The following is a 19,379-nucleotide window of genomic DNA, read 5'->3' on the forward strand; positions in this document are numbered from 1 at the left end:
GTTCATGTGGATGAACCTGATTGGCTAGATGAAAGGTATGAAGGACCAAATTATCCTGATAACATATTTGGTACACCATGTGCTCAGAACAATAAGGTGCCTAATATGAAAAAGTATCAAAGAAAGACTGAAAAGGTAAATGAGGGAGAGCATTTAAAGGAATAAGTTATAGATAAGGGGAAGAAACTAGAAACTGCTGCCAGTGATCAAGCTCTTGATGATGATGACTGGGCTGAAAAAGCTCTTAATGATGATGACATTAGGAGCATTAACAATTCTGAGGATAAGGATAAGGATAAAAGGGCGAGATGTCTAAAGTTCAATGAGAAGACTGGCATGAGTAACCCTCAATTATGCAAGGGTATGAAGTTTCCAAATGGGAAGGTCTTTAGGGTTGCCTTGAGGGAATATGCAGTGAAAAAGCCTGTGGACATTAAGTTTAAGCTTAATTAAAAGACAAAAGTTTCTATCCACTGCAAGTATGAATGTAATTGGAAGGTATATGCATCACAGATTTTAGGGGAGTTAACCTTCCAGATAAAGACCATGGTCCCAACTTGTATATGTAAGAGGACATTCAAGCATAGTCAAGTCACTTCTACATATGTGACTAGGAAGTACTTGGATGGTTTCAACAAAAACCCTGATTGGGAAATTTCTGGTGTGAAGCATCGAGTTATGCTGGATATGTCTATGGACTTGAGCATAAATCAAGTGTACAGAGCTAAGAGGAAAGCTAGTTCATACTAGGTGATGAGAGGTTGCAGTATGGGAAGCTTAGGGATTATGCTGAGTTGATTAGAGTAACTGATGTGGGGAGTAAGGTGATTCTGCAAACTGAGATTACTGAACCTAACACACAACTCAAGTTCAAGAGGCTATATGTGAGATACAATACATAGAAAGTTAGCTTTTTGGAGGGGTGCAGGCCACTTGTAGGATTAGATGGTTGCCATTTAAAGGGCTAGTTTGGTGGATATATATTATCAGCAGCTGCAAAGGATGGGAATGACAATATTTTCCCTATTACATTAGGTGTAGTTGAGCAAGAAAACAAGGAATCTTGGGTGTGGTTTTTATAAACATTTGCAGATGATATTGGAGGTCAGATGAGCTGAATTTGGAGTTCATTTCTGATAGGCAGAAGGTAATACAATTCACTTGCTTTTTTAGATTTCTGTTTGTTCTTAGTCATTACATTTTTGTTTTTTGAAATTTTTGTTTATGTCAGATAGGCAGATATTGTTCATTTTTGTTCTTTGGATGTTTATTGATTTTATTTATGATAATCAGGGATTGATACCTGCCATGGAGTTGTTGTTTCCAACAGTTGAACATATATTTTGTGTGAAGCCTATTTACAACAACTTGAAGTTAAACTTCAAGGGTTTAGAATTGAAGGTTGTATTATGGAGGTGTGCTATAGCAACAACAGTTAGGGAGTTTGAGAAGAGAATGCAAAATTTGAAGGACCTAGACAAAGAAGCATGGGAGGACCTAGCAAACATCCAACCAACCCAATTGACCAAGTCACATTTCACTCCAAGGGCCATCTCAGATTGTTATGTGAACAACTTTAGTGAGTCATTCAATTCTATGGTACTAGAAGTTAGGGATAAGCCTATCATCGCCATGCTAGAATGGATTAGGGTTAGGTTGATGACTCGAATGTACAGTAAGAGGATTGAGATTGAAAAGTTCACTAGTGACATGTCCAAACATAGTGCAGAAGCTTGAGCAGTTGAACCTTAATTGTAAGTTATTTTTTGTTGTTCCATCAGGTTACTTTATATATGAGGTTGATAATGAGTATGAGAGGCATGTGGTTAACCTTACAAGAAAGTGTCATAGTTGTAGAGTTTGGGATTTGATAGGAATCCCATGTAAACATGGTGTTGCAGCAATCTATAAGAATCTGGAGAGGCTTAAGAATTATGTGCATTCATGCAATAATAAGAATGCCTTTGTGGCTGCATACAAGGAGATGATTACCCCACTGCCTGGCCAAGATGAATGGATTAAAACCAACCAACTTGCTCCTGTTGCTCCAATTGTGTACAAGCCTCCAGGCAGGCCACCCATGAAAAGGAAGAAAGATGCAGATGAGCCAAATAATCCATACAATGTTTCTAGGTCAAATAGACCTATAAAATGTGGGTTTTGCCATTAAGAGGGGCATAATTCAAAAGGGTGTAAAGCTGGAATAACTAGTGAGACAACATGAGAAAGGAGACAAAAACTTGGGAGGCAAAGAAAATTTGTAAGAATAGCAAGAAGGTGTTCACTATGACCATTTTATTATAAATCTATTTTTTATACAAGTCAATTCTTTTTGTAGGGACAAGAGGGACAATGAGCAAGCATCCAGCCAGGGTGCAACTTTCTAGGTTAGGGTGCAACTTTAGTACCTCAACCAGCTAGTCAGCCAGCCAGTAAGTCAGCCACCTATTAGGATGTGTGCCCTTAAATCCTATTGTATGATGTTATGTATGACATTATATATGACTTAATGTTGTAGTTAATAAAGTTGTTTTATTATTATTTAAAAATATTGGTAACATGAATATTGGGGCAATATTATATAGTCCATGAGATGCATAGTATGCGATTTAGTCACAGAAGATATAAATTACAAGTTCTTTATAAACTCAGAATTTTAGTTCGTAGTCGGTGATGAAATTGGGCATTTCATCTGCGAAGACTATAACATATCAACTAAGATGATTTGTCTTGATCATGGAAATGGAGATTTCTAGTTGGTATGTTGATATGTTTTAAGAGTTAAAACATATTGAACTGGACCGCTGTGAGATTTATTATTCTTCTAACGATTGTCAAATAAATAATAAACTCACGATTTCTATTTACATGAACTCTTAATCTTGAGAGGATAATGGACCTGATCATGAAGTTTAGGTTGCTTTGATATATCAGGAGTAAGGTCTAAAGAAACGATCAAAACCTCAGTATGTTGGGCAATCACATTTAGTGTTGATGGAACATATATTCTCAAGATGGAATTCAGTTTCTTAATGAAGATATAAAATATTCTCTTAAGATAAGTTTAATAGGTTCAGTTATTCAGAGAGTTAGGCTTAACCACTTTGGTAAGAAGTTACTAAAGTATATATTTATGAAATTGGATTTCATAAATATATAATAAATAATTTTAAATGATTAAATCGGGTACTCAAGGAATTAAGATGTAGTAATCTTTAAAGTGGCAGTGTATATTTATGACTTTGTATTACTACGAATATTTTATGAAGGGGTTGCATGTACAATAAAGTCTTGGAATATAATTTATAAATAAGGCCTAGAGTGCAACTATATTTATATAGTGGTATTAAATATAATTAATGGTAACTTTGAATTTGTTAAGAGTTGACAGAAAAGCCCAAGGCCCATTGGAGTTAGTGTCTTATTGGTTCCTTTTGGTCCCACTCCAAGCCACATACTTAAGCCTAATTGGAAAGGCCCAAAAGGCCAGCCCAATTAGATAATCAGTCAGATAAAAATGGAGAAACATACATAATTTTTTGTATGTGTGAAAATAATAACACTATTGTGAAAATGTGTGTAAGAAGTGTTAGACACTTTGACATTCTCCATTGGAAAAACTGATTGAGAGACCACACTTCTTGGGCGTTAGTAGAATTGGAGTGAAGATTAAGTGTTCCTACGTGATTCTGATCTTCATTTTTTGAAATTTACCGCACCAAGGTACACTATCTTATTCTTAAATTTTGGAACATATATAGTACATGTTAACATTTATAAAAGTAGTAGATTCGTTATTTTTCCACTACGTATGTATTTATCCAACACCACCAAGGAAGTTTGCAAGGTAGCCATCTAGATCTGCAAACAAGGCAGCCAATCAGGCAACCAACCAGTAAGCAAGGCACCCACCTGGACCAGTAAACAAGACAGCCAACCAAGCAACCAACTAGCAAGCAAGTCACCCACCTAGACCAGTAAATAAGGCAACCAATCAGACAACCAACCAGCAAACAAGTCACCTACCTAGACCAGTAAACAAGGCAGCCAAGCAGACAAACAGTCAATGTATTCAGTCAATCAAGCAACAAAATAAGTAGCCACCCATCCAAGCAACAAGTGGGGTAGCTAGCCATTCAACAAGAAAGCCAACCACCCATCAAGTAAGGCAGCCACTCAACTAGGCAGAGAAGTAGCCAGCTATTCCATCAGGTCAACAACAAGTGAGCCAGTTAACTGGCCACTTAGGCAGCCAATAGGCAATCCCTACACACAGCCAACTCAAACATCTGCTTTAGCTTCAAACAGACCACCACCATTTGCAGCAGATTCAAGCAGACCACCACCATCAAGTAAAGCAACCAGAACTCAATGGTTCTCATACAGCCAGTCCATCTCTCATACTCCTAAGGAATCATGGGACACAAGAAAACCTCTATCTCAGATATATACACAAACACCACCCTTTATACTTATATAAAACACTAAATTAGGGTCATCTTGACATGGAGTTGCATTATATTTTGCAGCCTCCAAAGGGGTTGGTACCACTAAGGGTACTTGGGAGAAGTTATCTGTTCTTATTTGGAAGAGGTGGATTAAGAACTCAAACATCTGATGTAATGTTCTCAATAGGAGACAGTATGCAAGGCAAGGAGGAGGATAAGGGCAGGGGCAAAGGCAAGGTCTTTGGGAAATGAAGATTGGGGAATATGTTTTTAGTTGTATTACATTTTTGTTATTGTGCATGTCTGATAGTGGCATGTCACCACTTGCTACTGTAAAGTTGTTTCGTGATTGTCTTAGTGGGGACAAAAACACCTATTATTTTTGTACTTTGGCATTGTTTAGCCATTAATATTAGGTCTAGTTCACTTTTTTAAACAATGTTTTGTATATGTTATTTTAAATGTATGAAATAGTACTTTTGCTTTAAAACATGCTTCTTTATGCTTCAGAATTTGATGTAAACAGAATCTTGTAGGGTGCATAAACAAAACACATTACACATTACATAAACAAGAACACATTACATACTCTATTCAAATAAACAACAACATTACATAGTGCCAAATACATGGAATACACTTCTTAATAGTAATATCAACACAACACATTGCCAAAAGTGATATCAATACAACACATTACCAAAAGTGGAAATACCCAAAATTACAACAACTTGCCTTCAAGGCAGACTCAATGGCCTTGTCCCAAATTCTTCCATCCTACCAGAAAACACAAAAAAAAAAGCAAAAAAAACCCATGACAAAGCAAGTGCAAATTTGTAGTTGTGAACTTCTCTTTAGCTATCCTCTCTCTCACCCTACCTTTTTCTTCACTTCGCTTGACTACTTTTTCCCTTCCCCTTAATTTTTCTTCCATTGCACAAGTCAACATTTCCCTCTTAGTAGCTACTTTTACCCTATCACTAGCCTCATTTTCCTTTTCTTGTGCAACTTGCCTGATTCTTGTACATACTGATTCTTGCAAGGAAAATTGGTGCAACTTCAGATCCACGCTTACATGTTTTGCTATCCAACCACCTAAAGTATTTACAAGTAGATTTATCATCCTACAAAACAAAATCAAATTAGGGTAATTCATAAAGCCAACAAAAAAGAAAACCAACAAAACCAGAAGATAAAAAATCCGAAAACCAATTGTTACTCACCACATCATAATAGCAGCACCAATAAAACATTCTCCCAAAATTGTTCAAGGTCAAAGTAGTTTGTAGTTGACAACGGTTAGTTGAACATGAATGGTGACTAGAACTTGAGTAATAACTTGAAGAAGACATGTTCAAATTTCACTTTGGCAATCAAAGTAAAGAGAGGAAGGGATAATAGGTTTGGGGATTTTTAGGGATTCTGAGGTAGAGAGAGGGAGAGAGCCCGTTCTTCTTTTTGGGGGTTCTATTTGGATTTTAATTTTGGCTTATATAGTAAAGATGATTTTTCTAATGGAAATGGCAGAGATGGATAACGGGTGTCTAATGGAGGTCACTTTAAGTGGGTTAAGTGATAAGTTTTAAGCCACGGGTGGGCTTTGTTAAAACGGGTCAAATCACAAGTGGGTAAAGTGCAATTTTCCCTAATTTTTTTTTTAACTTTAGAACCAACAACTAGCTAATAGCTAAAATGAACATGCATGAGCAAAGCACCCTTCTACTCCATTTCTTCTTAGGTTTATTCTTTTTATTATGTCCCATAGTTTTCGTGAACTATCCTCAAACCAAATTACCTTCATGTCTAATGTTTATATGCTCCTCAACAATAACACTCATTTTTTATGGGTTATTTCCAATGATCCATATTCGTGGAAATGAGTTATGTGCAGTTAAAAGAATTCCTCAATAACTATAATCTCTCTATATGAGTTTTCCCTCTCTTTTTCAGATTTCTACCTCTTCTTTACAAGATAGATTCGTCGGACAACCTTGACCCCTCTAACACCACTTCCATGACCAAGATAGATCCTCATAATTGATATGTAATACTCTTATCATATAAAATGCCCAATTTCATCAGCGACTATAAACTAAAATTATGAGTTTACAAGGAATTGTGATTAGATCTTCTGTATGCAAATCTCATTCACATACATAACTCACATACAATGTATCTCATGGATTACATATAATTTATTCTCATATAAAATAAACCACTTCTATCAATTAAATGATGTCATACAAATTGGAATTTAGGTCACAAATTCAAACAATCCATTTATCAACATCTTTGTACTTAGCTTATGTAGGATTCCTTGATGCTTTAGCACACGTGTCCTTGCATGTATGGCTCATGATGTGACATGACTCATAATGTTTGTCTCACCAAGAGTGGGACATTGGCCTATAACCATTTACCATGACTAAAGGAAACACTAGTCACATTTATATTATACCCTAATAGGATTAGTCATATTACAGTTAGGGTTCCTTGTAATCGCTTATATAGTCAAGATCCACCTAGTAAATGCCTTATGTGGAACTATGCACAAGCTCACATAACACACTTATTCTATACAATTTGATCCAATCAAATCCACACAATTATTAGTATGACTATGTCTTTAACTTAGATTTAAGACATTCTTATTAAGGACCATATTGCACTATACTGCCCCCAAGTCATATGGCGTTACTAAGTCATTTGTCATAACCTTGTAAGAGACTACATCCTTGGTCCAAACCTTGAAATATACATAGATTTTGACCATGTCCCACGCGAGTAGGGTGGAGTTGTGTTGGTTGCCATAAATCTCACCCCATAAATTTCATGTTAATTGAATATTATAATTATCTAATCTATAACTCATGTTTTGCATATAATGTTCAAATTAAAAATACTTTAAATTTAAAATTTTTATGATGAAATAGTTATGAATCTCTGATAATCTTGATATTTATAAGTATGAAGAGTATGCCAAAGCAATGTAATTCAAAGGTTGATTTGTCGAAACATTCCTTAAAAAATTAGATTAAATGTAACTTGATTTTTTTTTTCTCATAAAGTGAGTCATTGAATAGAGGAAGGAAAAATATCTTTGTTACATGTAGGGTTTGTCGGTAAATTAGAGTCCACACATAGAGGCAAGTTCATAAATCAAAATAAGGGTAAATTGCAAAGTACACCTCTAAAATTTGGGGTTGCTTGAGTTTTACACCTTAAAATTTACATTTGTTAGCAAGAGTAGCCCCTTCGTTAGTGGACTTGCTTACGTGACAAAAAAAAAATGACATGTCAGATGTCATTGTGTTACTTGACAGCCACCTAGGCAAGTTCACCAATGGAAGGGGTTGTTTGTGCTAAAAGAGGTAAATTTCAAAGTGTAAAATCTAGTTTTTCAAATTTTAGGCAGCAAAATCAAAGCAACCCCAAATTTTAGGGTGTACATTACAATTTACCTAAAATATTAAATATAACATATAGCTTTCAAAATTGTAGCAAAAAATATAGTACTTTGGTCTCTCTTGTTTTCCTCACATCTTGCCATATTAAATTTATTATATATTTTTTTTCTCACATCTTGTCAATTAAAATGGTTGGATTTATTTGTGTTTCCAAGGCAGCCATCACTAAGGAGGTGTTTGGTACATGTGTTTGAAAACATGTATTTTGTTGTTTGAAAACATGTGTAGAAATATGTGTGAGTGAAAAAGTGTATAAAAATTCGTGTAATGTTGTTTAAAAACTGAAAATGTGTGTTTGAATAAGTGTATCAAACACCCCCTAAGATGGCTTGGAGAATCTTTCGCTCGTGTTAGTATTGTTGGAGACCTAAAGGCCCCTTGGTCAATAGGTTTAATGAGTCAATCCCGCCCTACATGGGAGGTTGCAATTACAAACAATTGATTATTGAACAAATTGCTCGCAAATTATTTTTAAAAACAATATTAATTGACAAATGTTTTTTTTTTAATTTTTTTTATATCTATAATATTACATTATTGGCCAAAAGACCAAATTTCAATATAAGACACGATAGAATTTCAAAATATTTTTATCCATCAATTTGTAGATTTTTTTATTGATGAATATGAATGTGTAAACATTGATAATCGGATTTTTACTTGAAAAAAAAGGGGGGGAAAAAAACGAATTTCGGCCATTTTGTTGATTTCTTAAGCAAAATTTATCGAATTGAGTTACAAATTTTTTTAGTAAAGACCGAAACTTAAAAAAGAAAAAGAAAAAGAAAAAAAAAAAAAAGAAGTAAAAAAAGGCGCCCTAGAGTAGAGTAGAGAGTCAGAGTAGAGTAGAGAGTATAGAGTTGAGAGTTGAGAGTTGAGAGTAGAGATTTCCTTTCCCATCTGATCTCCTTTCCCTCGTCTCTTCTCTTCAACTGAACTTTCTCCACTGCTTACCGGAGAAAGGTAATTCTTCTTCTTCTTCTTCTTCTTCTTCTTCTTCTATTTCTTTCTTTCACTGTGAATGGGTATGGCCGATGCGTCCACTTTTTTATTTTTTATTTTCTTTTTTTGTGAATGTTAGTTACTGGCGTCGATGATTTTCATTTTAATTTGATTTATTTATTTTTGTTATTGATTTATTGTGAATACGCTCAATTTCAAGAATATTACTATGATAAATCTCAATTTCAAGAAATTTACTGAAAAAATGTTATTATCTCTCCTTTGGCTTTGGAGCAGTTTTAGCTGGACTGGATTGGATTGGATTGAATGGAGCAGGTTAGTCCGTCAACAGATAAAATGTTCTGTGTTTTTTTTTTCATTATTTGTAATTCTTTAGATTGTAAGTAATTTTGGTTTGTGAATGTGAATGTGAATGTGAGTCAGTATGAGAAAGTTGAGAAGATTGGGGAAGGAACATACGGCGTGGTTTATAAGGCTCGTGACCGTGTGACCAATGAGACTATCGCTTTAAAGAAGATTAGGCTGGAGCAGGAAGACGAGGGAGTGCCAAGCACCGCAATACGCGAAATCTCCCTCTTGAAAGAAATGCAGCATGGCAACATTGTCAGGTATTCATTTCCTTTTTGATTCGTGTCGTTGATTCATCTCATTAATCTAGGATTTTAAGCGTCGCGTGCCATTTTTATTTCTCTGTTTCTCATTTGGACTACTGGTAATCAAGCATTGAATCACCTGATCCCAGAAGTTATATGCAATTATAGCTGATAAGAATGCTTCTGTACATTTTGCTTGGATTATTGTATTTTTATATGCGTTTTTATGATTAGGAATTGGAATCAGTGGAATCTATGTTTAATATTCTATCTTCAAATGGAAAAGGTTTTGATTGCTTGAGGTGAAGGCTGACTAGTAATGCTAAGTTTGATGTTTGATCATATAACGAGGTCTTAAGAGGCTCCATTGGAGATGCATTTGGTGCCAAAAAGGGTCACTTTCTTTCTGTGGACAGTGACTTGGGGTAAATGCTTTACATGTGATAGCCTTATTAATATTAGGAGAGAGGCATAATCTTGGAGGATTGTGTCGTATGTGTAAAAGTAGTGGCGTTTAGATCACTTGCTTGTGCATTGTGAAGTTCCTCATGAGTGATGGTCTTTTTGTATTTTCTGTTTTTGGGGTCCATTAGGTAAGGCTCAAGTCTGTTTGAGTAGAGGAATTGGTTTGGGAAACATTGTGGATCTTTTACTTGGAATATAGCTCTCTTATGTTCATTGTGGGTCATTTGGAGGGAGGGGAATAATTGCACATTCAATGGATTGTGTTGAGCCGAAGTCTGTCTTTGAGATTATTATTTGAATGGTCTTGTTTTCACATTAGTGATATGCACCATGTTTTAGACTCCTTTCTTATAGAATATAGCTTTTTATATAAATTCCTTAGAGGGACTTTTGTACATTTCCTGTGTACATGACGTTTTTTATTAATAGTTTTGCACTCACACCCATTGGGTTTTAAGCCCACGATCTTACCCTCCACCATTTCTTATGGGGAGGGAAGAGGTGCTGATTGAGCCAGTATTAGTTTGCTTATCTTCTCAATTATTTAAGGTTTTCCAGTGGAAGTCCATTGTTATTTTACAGAAAATAGGACACTTAATCAACACCCTTTCTAATTCATTTAGAGCACTGCTGCCGCTGCTTTCCTGATATTTGAGGGGAGAGATTTACACTATAGTTATTCATATCCAAGAACTTCTGGTTCCTGTGATTGGTTGCTTCTTGAACTGATGGGCAAGTGCATATACAATTACAAGGATTATGGATAGATAACTTTTTTTTTTCTTCTTGATAAGTGCTAGACAATTAGCATTCTAGTCTGTGCATGTTAGCTCTTATAAGAGCTGCAAGCATAACAAGGACAATGGCATTAGCATTTCAACCTCATAACAAAATGACTGCAATTTGGTGCTCCTAGAGGTGACTAATACACATGCATGCTGATCAGCTGATGTGTCCGCTACAGGGAATGTTACAAAAATCTACATGCTACATAAATTTTTTTCATGTGGAAATTCTCAGATGTGAACTGTCTGGCATCAATTATTTGTCCTTTAAATCTATGTTGACATTATGATGGTTATTTTGTCTCTTGGAGATCACCTGTAATTGTTGATGAATTTGTGGTTGATAGGTTACAAGATGTGGTGCATAGTGAGAAGCGCTTGTATCTGGTTTTTGAGTACCTTGACTTGGATCTGAAGAAGCACATGGATTCATCTCCAGAATTTGCAAAGGATCTACGTCAAGTAAAAGTAATTGACTGCTTTCTGCCCTTTGGAGACTATAAAATAAGATTTTCCTTTTCTTCATTTTTTTTTGTAGGTGATCTTTTGAGTGAAAGAATTGTAGTTCTTTTAGTAGTTATCTAATTGGCAAATAAAAATACTGTCGCATCATGTGCAGGCCATTTCTAGGTTTTAATGCCTCACAACTTCTGTTATGAGGTTAGAGATGGTAAAATAAGATGCTTATTGTTTTTCTTTTTTCTTATTCTTTTTTGATATTTTGTGAACAAATTTTCAGCTTTTGCCAATTCCTACAGATGCTGAGCATGGATTTTCCAGCCCAAAATATGTGTCATTTATTGCATATTTTTCTTTCTCATTTACCTGTTGAGCATATTTAAAGAACTTTTCAAATGCAAGCTAATATGATCATATTTTCACCATATCTTTTTTTTTTTTTTGGGTTTAATTTTTCTAGGTTTAAACGCATTCTTCCTTAACTTGTTTTTGGTTTACCTTGATTCTGTATTAAATTCAGCAATAATGATGCAATGGAAATACTCAATTGGTGATAATTTTCATTTCTGTAGATGTTCCTTTATCAAATTCTACGTGGCATTGCCTATTGTCATTCCCATAGAGTTCTTCATCGAGATTTGAAACCCCAGAATTTGCTCATAGATCGCAGCACCAATGCACTGAAGCTTGCTGACTTTGGACTGGCCAGAGCGTTTGGTATTCCTGTCAGGACATTTACGCACGAGGTATAAATTTCACTGGGTTCAACTATCCTTTGTTCTTATCTGTGTTTCTCTTGTAGCCAAGACACATTGGGTGATGTGTAACTTATCTTTCTGTTGTAATAGTGTATAATGATGTTTAATTATTGCAATTTCTCTGGGCTTTCTTTGTTCATTGCCAAAATTTGAACACTATGATGAATTTAATCCACCTGTAAGTAACAATCAAAAAGTAAAACTTATGGCCTTTGGATAAAATGGCATCCCCTCCCCTGCAAAAAGTTGTTGAGGGTGCATCATGAGCTCAATCTTGTACACATGCATGAGTTCTGTGTATATGACTTATCCAAAATATAAACACGAAGTGAAGAAAAGATGTGCAGGTTAATGCCTGTTGTCATGTGGGGCATTTGGCTAGCTGCCAGATCTGAGTTTTTTCTTCTTTCACAAGCCCCGGAAAAATCATAATGCATGCTATGGGGGTGCATTTCTACCATTTTTTGTTGTTGGACTTTGTTGTTCATGGCTCATTGCTCTAGTAGAACTACTGAAGGTGTTAATTGGAACTAATCAATGAAAAATTCTTGTTCTTGATTTGTCAAAAAACCACTAACAGCCCTTAATGGACAGCAGAATCTTTGACAAATCTATCTGGTTAAAAAAATGAAAATTTAATTTAGGGGAAAGTCCAAAAAAAAGAACCCGATAGTTTATCCTTGTGACAAATTAAAGCCCATACTCTTAAATGAGTCACTTTGAACCCCCATACTTTCAATATTGTGCACAACACCTCACCTATGGTCTCAAGTGTTTCATAATTTTCAAGTAATTGTTACAATAATGAAAGTGTGGGGTTTAATTGTCATGAGGATAAATTTGTATTTTTATTGGGACTTTCCCCTTTACATAATTGTATCTTATTGGGTTTCAATGACAAAATGATGTACCACACACTGCTATCACTTGATAAGAAATTTGGGTAATAAATAAAAATTTCAATCCATCAATTATTTTCATGCCTGGTTGATGATTCTTTGTGGCTCCATTTAGGTGGTGACACTGTGGTACAGAGCTCCAGAAATATTGCTTGGATCCCGCCATTACTCTACCCCTGTTGATGTGTGGTCGGTAGGTTGTATATTTGCTGAGATGGTTAACCAACGGCCATTATTTCCTGGGGACTCTGAGATTGATGAGCTGTTTAAAATTTTCAGGTGAATAGCTTCCCTGGCACATTTTCCATTATAAAACTTCTTGGATAATTAAGTTGGCAGCCATATGATTGGAAGGGTGACCCTGAATGTGCTATAAATAAATGTTTTGTTATGCATGTAAATAGATTATTCATATACCCGAATAGATCACTGTGTGGCTGGATAATGTGGCCTCAAATTTACTGGACTGGATTATGGGTTTATTTATTATGGCACTCTGCTACATTTTTGCATGTGGTTTTTGATGAAAATCAAATCGAATCTGATGGGTTACATTCTAGATGCGCATTGCATATATAATTAGTTGACCTTGAATAATTGAAGAAATCATATGGCTGACCATCATTGGATGTGCACAGTAAGGTTTGAGCCATTAAATATAAGGTCTCTCTCTCACCAATGAGTTCTACCTCAAATGACACCTCCTCCCTAAGAAGAAAATGGTGGAGGTTAAGGTCATGGGTTCATAAATTCACTAGGTGCGTGTGTAAACTTAGCAATCAATATATATATTGTCACTCATATATATGCCCAATGAAAGAATGGTAGAAGTATTTTTCAAATTGGTGATTTATTCAATTAGAACATTTGGGAGAAAATAACCAGTGAGCTATGGCTCAACTGGTACTTCCTTATTTCCTCCTCCCCAAAATAGTGGGATAGAGAGTGAGGTTGTGGGTTCAAAAAAATGATGGGACTTATTGTCAAGTTGTTAAACAAATAAAAAAGATCTTGAAAGAAGCTGCTACATGACTTTTCTTCTAAAGATGCATGTGTATTATTATATTTACGTGTCTCTCTCTGTCTGTCTTTCTTTTGTTTTTATTTTTCTAAATGAAGGGTCTTGGGTACTCCAAATGACGATACATGGCCTGGTGTGACTTCTTTGCCTGATTATAAATCTGCCTTTCCCAAATGGCCTCATAAGGTAACTTAACTTTATGTGTGTTATTTTGTTCCATAAACTTCCATTACCATGACTATTAAAAAAAAAATCAATTATCAAGTCCTGAGGGTATATCTTATTGAAAATTTGCGTGCCCTACAACCAGGATCTGGCAGCTGTGGTTCCAAGTCTTGATTCAGCTGGAATTGATCTTCTTTCAGTAAGTTTGCATTTGATGTATTTATTATAGTTGTCTCCCTCATGAGGGGAGAAACTGATATTCCAAATCCTTTGCTTTAATGGCAGCTTCTTGGTTAGCTAAGGGGTTTTGTTTTGTTTTGGTTTTTTATTTTTTTATTTTATTTTTTTTAACTCAAGCTTTTGCAAGTCGGGGAAAAAGGAAAGAAAAATGGTCAACTACTTGAAAACACTTTGATATATAAAATATATATTTCTGGTAATGCACAAAAAGTGAAAAGAAAAGAAAAATTATGAAGAAGTCGTAGCTCTTCTATGTTGGCCTGAAAACAGGTTCTAGCTCATGGTTTTATCCACCTGATATTGCAATGTTTATGTTAGCAATAAGCTTATTTTCCTGTTTAACTCAAATATGAACCCAAATTCATCTGCTTGAGGACATGCTTTCTCACTTTATTGGCTTCTGACATCTAGAAGCTAGAAGCTTTTCATGGGCTAGAGCACATAACCATTCTAGATCATCACAAATAGATAAAATGTTATACATGTTGGCAACTATGTTTTCCTACTGTTTATGCATTTTGTATCATGTTCCAGAAAATGCTCTGCTATGACCCCAGCAGAAGAATTACAGCCAGGAGTGCTCTTGAGCATGAATACTTCAAAGATATCGGATTTGTACCCTGATTCTACCCGGATTCTCTGTAACCAGCCTCGTGGCAGAGAAGTGTCTATATTAATGTGTAGCATTCTATGGATTTTACCTGTGTGAGAAATATGTGTGCGGTCTTTTTGTTGCGATTGTTTTTTCTTTCTTTTTATTTGCATTTTCCTTGGAGTTTAGATTACTTTGATTTGGTTTTGGATAAAAATATCAGAACAGCTAGAGCCTGCTTCAATTTTTCTCCCTCTTCATTCCCTAAGAAGTACAATCATTTCGTTTGTTATTGATTGAGAGAAAACAAACTACTTTTTCATGTGGAATTGGAAAGTTAGTTTTACCTTGTATTGCTATGATGTATCTTATCTATCTCTTTTCTCCTCCCTCTTTCCCTAATTAGACTTGAAGCTAACAGAGTTTTCGAAATTGGTGTTGTTTGGTTTAAGTGCTAGCAGCCTAGCACACTTGATCACTCTTTGGGCCTACAAGATTGAAATTTATATAGGCTAAGAAATCTCCTCCTGAGACAGGCTTTGTCAAAACACTCATCACTTAAGAACTAGTATGAAAGAATGGTTGAAATCAAGAAATGACTATAATGAGTACCTTTGTAATCATCTCTAGCCTGCTACGTGGGCTTATTCCTTCGTGGTGAGAGGTAGAATACCTACCCTACTGACCTAACCAGCACTTACTGGGAGAGTTTGTTCTTCAAAGTTGTATTACTAGAATTTAATTTGTAACTGAAACAATCTGTTAGTAGCTGACACTGACAGAAATCTGTGCTCCGCCGGCCATTTCCATACTACAGATACCTTGTTAAACAACCACTGGGTCTGTCACGGGGTTCGATTTACCATCCCTTTCAGAAGCCCATAAATTTAGATTTTAAAAATAGAAAAAGTTTTTAGTTTTGGACATTCTGCCGGATGCAGATTAGTTTTTAATCTCTAAAGACAATGAGGCATGGTTTTGAATATCGAACTGCTAAAAATATCAGAAAATAGAGAGGTTCATAGTTTCAGCTTTCAAGGTTGAACCGAAGGTCGAAATATGGCTCATTTCAAGGTTTAATAACTAGACCATGTTTATAAAAACTAATTTCATCACTTTGGGGGTGCCTTTTGTAAACAAAATAAAAATATGGCTACCTATAACCAAACTTTATTATTGATAGATACGTTTCCAACAAAATCAAGTGAATGACAAATTATAGAGAAAAGCTATTACAGAAAACTCAAATACACTTTTTTTTTTCTTTTCCCATATCATATATGAATGAAACCTCCAAATATACATTAGTAACGTGGCGTGGCGTGGCCTGGCCTAGCCTGTTGTATCATCTAAAATGCTGAGCTTCCTCCCCTAGTCTTACCCGTCAAGAGATCCTTGGCTTCGTTTATCTTGGATGCAAGATAATGGCTTCCACCGGCATCCGGGTGATTTGCCACCATCACTCTTCTATGAGCCTCCTTAATCTTTTCCATCACAGTGCTTTCCCTGAAAGAGAAATGAGTTCAGGATCAGGAGCCACCAAAAAAAAAAAAAACAGATTTTTATAGGACATCAATAAAGAACGACTTCATTATTGTAAAGTAAAAAGAAACTGTATATCTAGTGCCCGACCAATACATTATATTTGAGAAACTTGAACGGAACTATGAATCATTTATGGACCCATCACATACCCCAGTTGTAACCAATGAAATGAACAATCAAATGGTTCCCAATCTGCTACAAAGATGTGCAAAATATAATGGGTACTTTTCTTTCATCAATATAGGGTAGGGTGGATGAGTCTTAAAATATGAAAATTATTACCTTACTCCAAGAATTAAAGCTGCTTCTCGCTTAGTCATGACCTGCTCAAACCCACCATAATAAAATCTTCGAACACGGGGAGCTGAAAGGTAAGTTCTGAATGCTTGCCATGCTACAATCATGTATCTTCCCCCTAAGGCTGCAGCTGCCACAGTAGCACCTACTGCTAGAGGAGCTTCCTGAAAAGCAAGCCAAAGACTTCCCACTTTAATTTTTGTGTATGTTTCATTTAAAGTTTGAACTTTTAAAAATGTTCCATTTTGTCACATTTTTTTCTGCTAATCCCTGTTAACATGATGATGATTGCAATCTATATTTCCTAATCTCATTTTAGCATTTAATCCATAAACAAGTGTGGTACAACTCATATACACTTCTTAAAGTTATGTACGACTCTTGGAGACGGAATTATTATTATTATTTTTTTTTTTTTTAAAGGCAGCCAAAATGAACATACCCTATATAATGTGACAGAAAGTAATGAGATATATTACTTGTTATCTTTCAAAGACGTGTCATATAGCTGAAATGAAGATTAAAACCAACAAGCAACTATAACCTTCACCCCCACCTCCCTAAAAAGAAAAAAAAGAAAGAAAAAAAGCAACTTTCTGGAATTATATAGCATGAAATCTAACACAAATTTAGAAGAAGAAAAAAGAGAAGGGGTTGTTGACTTGTTTCAGGCTTTAGTTTTGCTACAGGAAGATTCATTCCAAAGACAAAGAGGGAACAGAAAACATAATTTCACAAATTATTATATGCACACTATCTTTTTGTTTTGGCCATGACAGCTATCTTATACTTACTATACATGGACTATGGAAGACAACTTATTATATGCACACTATCTATGATTGTCAAGAATTTCCAAAACTGAAACAACCTTAATAATGCTTCTTCTCCTAACTCCTTCCAATATATAAAGTTAATTTACAACACTTATAATTCCAATTTGTATTTATGCGTTACAGATTCTGAGCTAAATATATAAGACCACCCCCCCCAATAGAGAGAATAATGCTGTAAACAAAATTCAGCATTGAATAATGAGTATGTGTGTGTATATATATATAAATATGTGAGACAAAGAACGCATTAGCCCCATGTATGTATCTCCATATGACATCAATTCAATAATAAGGAGTTAAAAGGAAGAAGAGGATTACCAATGCCATATTCCCGAATTTGTTTTTGTTTTGTGATAAAAAAAAATTAACCAGCACCACCCACCAATTGTTAACGAAAACACCGAATAGAATTAATGAGAAAGACTTAGGACGAGCAAATAGCGATGAGACTTTTTGACTAATAGATTTGTTGATGTTTATGTTTTATACGCAGCGGCAACGCAAGTTTGTGAAAGGCGGTTTGTGGATTCCGACTTGAGCTTCAAGAAAACATATCAATTGAGTTGAGGCGGCGAATTTTGGTTTCTTCCACAACTCTTTTAATACTATAATAACTCAATTTCTTCTTTTTATTTATTTACTAGTATTATTTATTTATTTACTAGTATTATGCGCATGCACGGCTTAGTAAAAAAATTATATATAAATTTTAAAATATAAATTTTTGATAATATAATCAAATCTAATAAAAATAAAATTGTAAAAATATTTTTAAAAATTAAGTTACATGGAGAATGTATATTATGTAAGTTTTTTTTTTTTTTTTTTGGTTGCAAAAGAAGATATTAGAAAATATTTAAAAAAATTATGGCAAGTTTTAAAGTTCTAAAAGCTCTTAGTACTATATATATATATATATATATATATATATATATATATATATAAAGTATCTAAACCTTCTAGGGTACCACAATCAAAATAATTTCAAAAATAGATAAATGAAAGTACATAAAGAGAAAATAAAAATTGTATTTGTGGGGGGATGGAAGAGTTTTCCCCCAGGCCTAAGGCCCAAATACCTAGAGAACCCCGCGGAGTGTAATGGGCCAAGCCCATCTACTTGAGTTAAGGCCCAATAGCCTAGAAGATCTCGTGGAATGAATTGGAACCGGTCCATATATAATCCTTACGGATTGTTCCCGTGAAATTGGCGATACACTACATTTAGCAAAGTCTTGTTTGAGGAACCAAACATGGATAATCCACGGTGTGCCCACAATTGGCGGAAATAACCCCGGGAAACCCTCCAGACACATAAGGATAGCGAAGATCTTTACACGCATTAATGAGGGGTCCTCCACCTAACCTTTACTACATTAAATACATATGAGACAACTTGAACAGTAAAAACACCCCCAAAAGTCTTGTTTCAGGATAAGAAAGAGGGGAAACCCAATAAAGAGAAGGAAAAATATCCCTGAGAATCTGGCTGGAAATAGGACAGCTGGGAGGATAAGGGTAGAAAATATGCCTATATAAGGAGGGAGACTGGCACATAGAAGGGGGATCTGAAAAAAGGAAGAGAGAGAGAAAATAGATAATAGTTTTCTCAATTGTAATGAGCAAGTTTCAATTGGAATACAAGTTGTGTTAGTTAAATCAATTGTTTGAATTTTCCATTGTGGAGTCTTCCCTCTTATGTTTTCTTTTGGTAAATAATTTGTGATTGTCAACCAACACCACCCCCGATAGAGCATCCTTCGATAACAATTTTATGTAAGTGGCTTTTGACCACCCATAATATTGTAATGTAAATTTAAAAGTTTACATATAAATTACCTGTTGT

General features: G+C 35.1%; 3 protein-coding genes across 3 annotated transcripts; 2 read left to right on the plus strand and 1 right to left on the minus strand.

Moving 5' to 3' along the window:
* The first annotated feature begins 546 nt into the window (after window positions 1-546).
* LOC142632612 (uncharacterized) lies at window positions 547-2,170 on the plus strand. Its single transcript, XM_075806987.1, has 4 exons — window positions 547-739; window positions 1,110-1,147; window positions 1,294-1,675; window positions 1,782-2,170. Exons 1-4 carry the CDS (start codon window positions 547-549, stop codon window positions 2,168-2,170), a joined length of 1,002 nt encoding a protein of 333 aa, XP_075663102.1.
* A 6,533-nt stretch (window positions 2,171-8,703) lies between these two features.
* Window positions 8,704-15,214, plus strand: LOC142631548 (cell division control protein 2 homolog A). The gene is made up of 9 exons (XM_075805720.1): window positions 8,704-8,878; window positions 9,155-9,193; window positions 9,302-9,486; window positions 11,069-11,189; window positions 11,753-11,926; window positions 12,953-13,116; window positions 13,957-14,044; window positions 14,169-14,222; window positions 14,798-15,214. Exons 2-9 carry the CDS (start codon window positions 9,185-9,187, stop codon window positions 14,885-14,887), a joined length of 885 nt encoding a protein of 294 aa, XP_075661835.1. The 5' UTR covers window positions 8,704-8,878; window positions 9,155-9,184; the 3' UTR covers window positions 14,888-15,214.
* An 881-nt stretch (window positions 15,215-16,095) lies between these two features.
* Window positions 16,096-17,983, minus strand: LOC142632166 (mitochondrial import inner membrane translocase subunit TIM14-3-like). The gene is made up of 3 exons (XM_075806578.1): window positions 17,852-17,983; window positions 16,683-16,861; window positions 16,096-16,361 (listed from the first exon to the last, which is right to left on the minus strand). The coding sequence occupies exons 1-3, from the start codon at window positions 17,858-17,860 to the stop codon at window positions 16,205-16,207; spliced, it is 345 nt and encodes a 114-aa protein (XP_075662693.1). The 5' UTR covers window positions 17,861-17,983; the 3' UTR covers window positions 16,096-16,204.
* Between the last annotated feature and the right edge of the window lie 1,396 nt (window positions 17,984-19,379).

This window comes from Castanea sativa, chromosome 4 (assembly GCF_040712315.1).
Source record: "Castanea sativa cultivar Marrone di Chiusa Pesio chromosome 4, ASM4071231v1".
Lineage (NCBI taxonomy): Eukaryota > Viridiplantae > Streptophyta > Magnoliopsida > Fagales > Fagaceae > Castanea > Castanea sativa.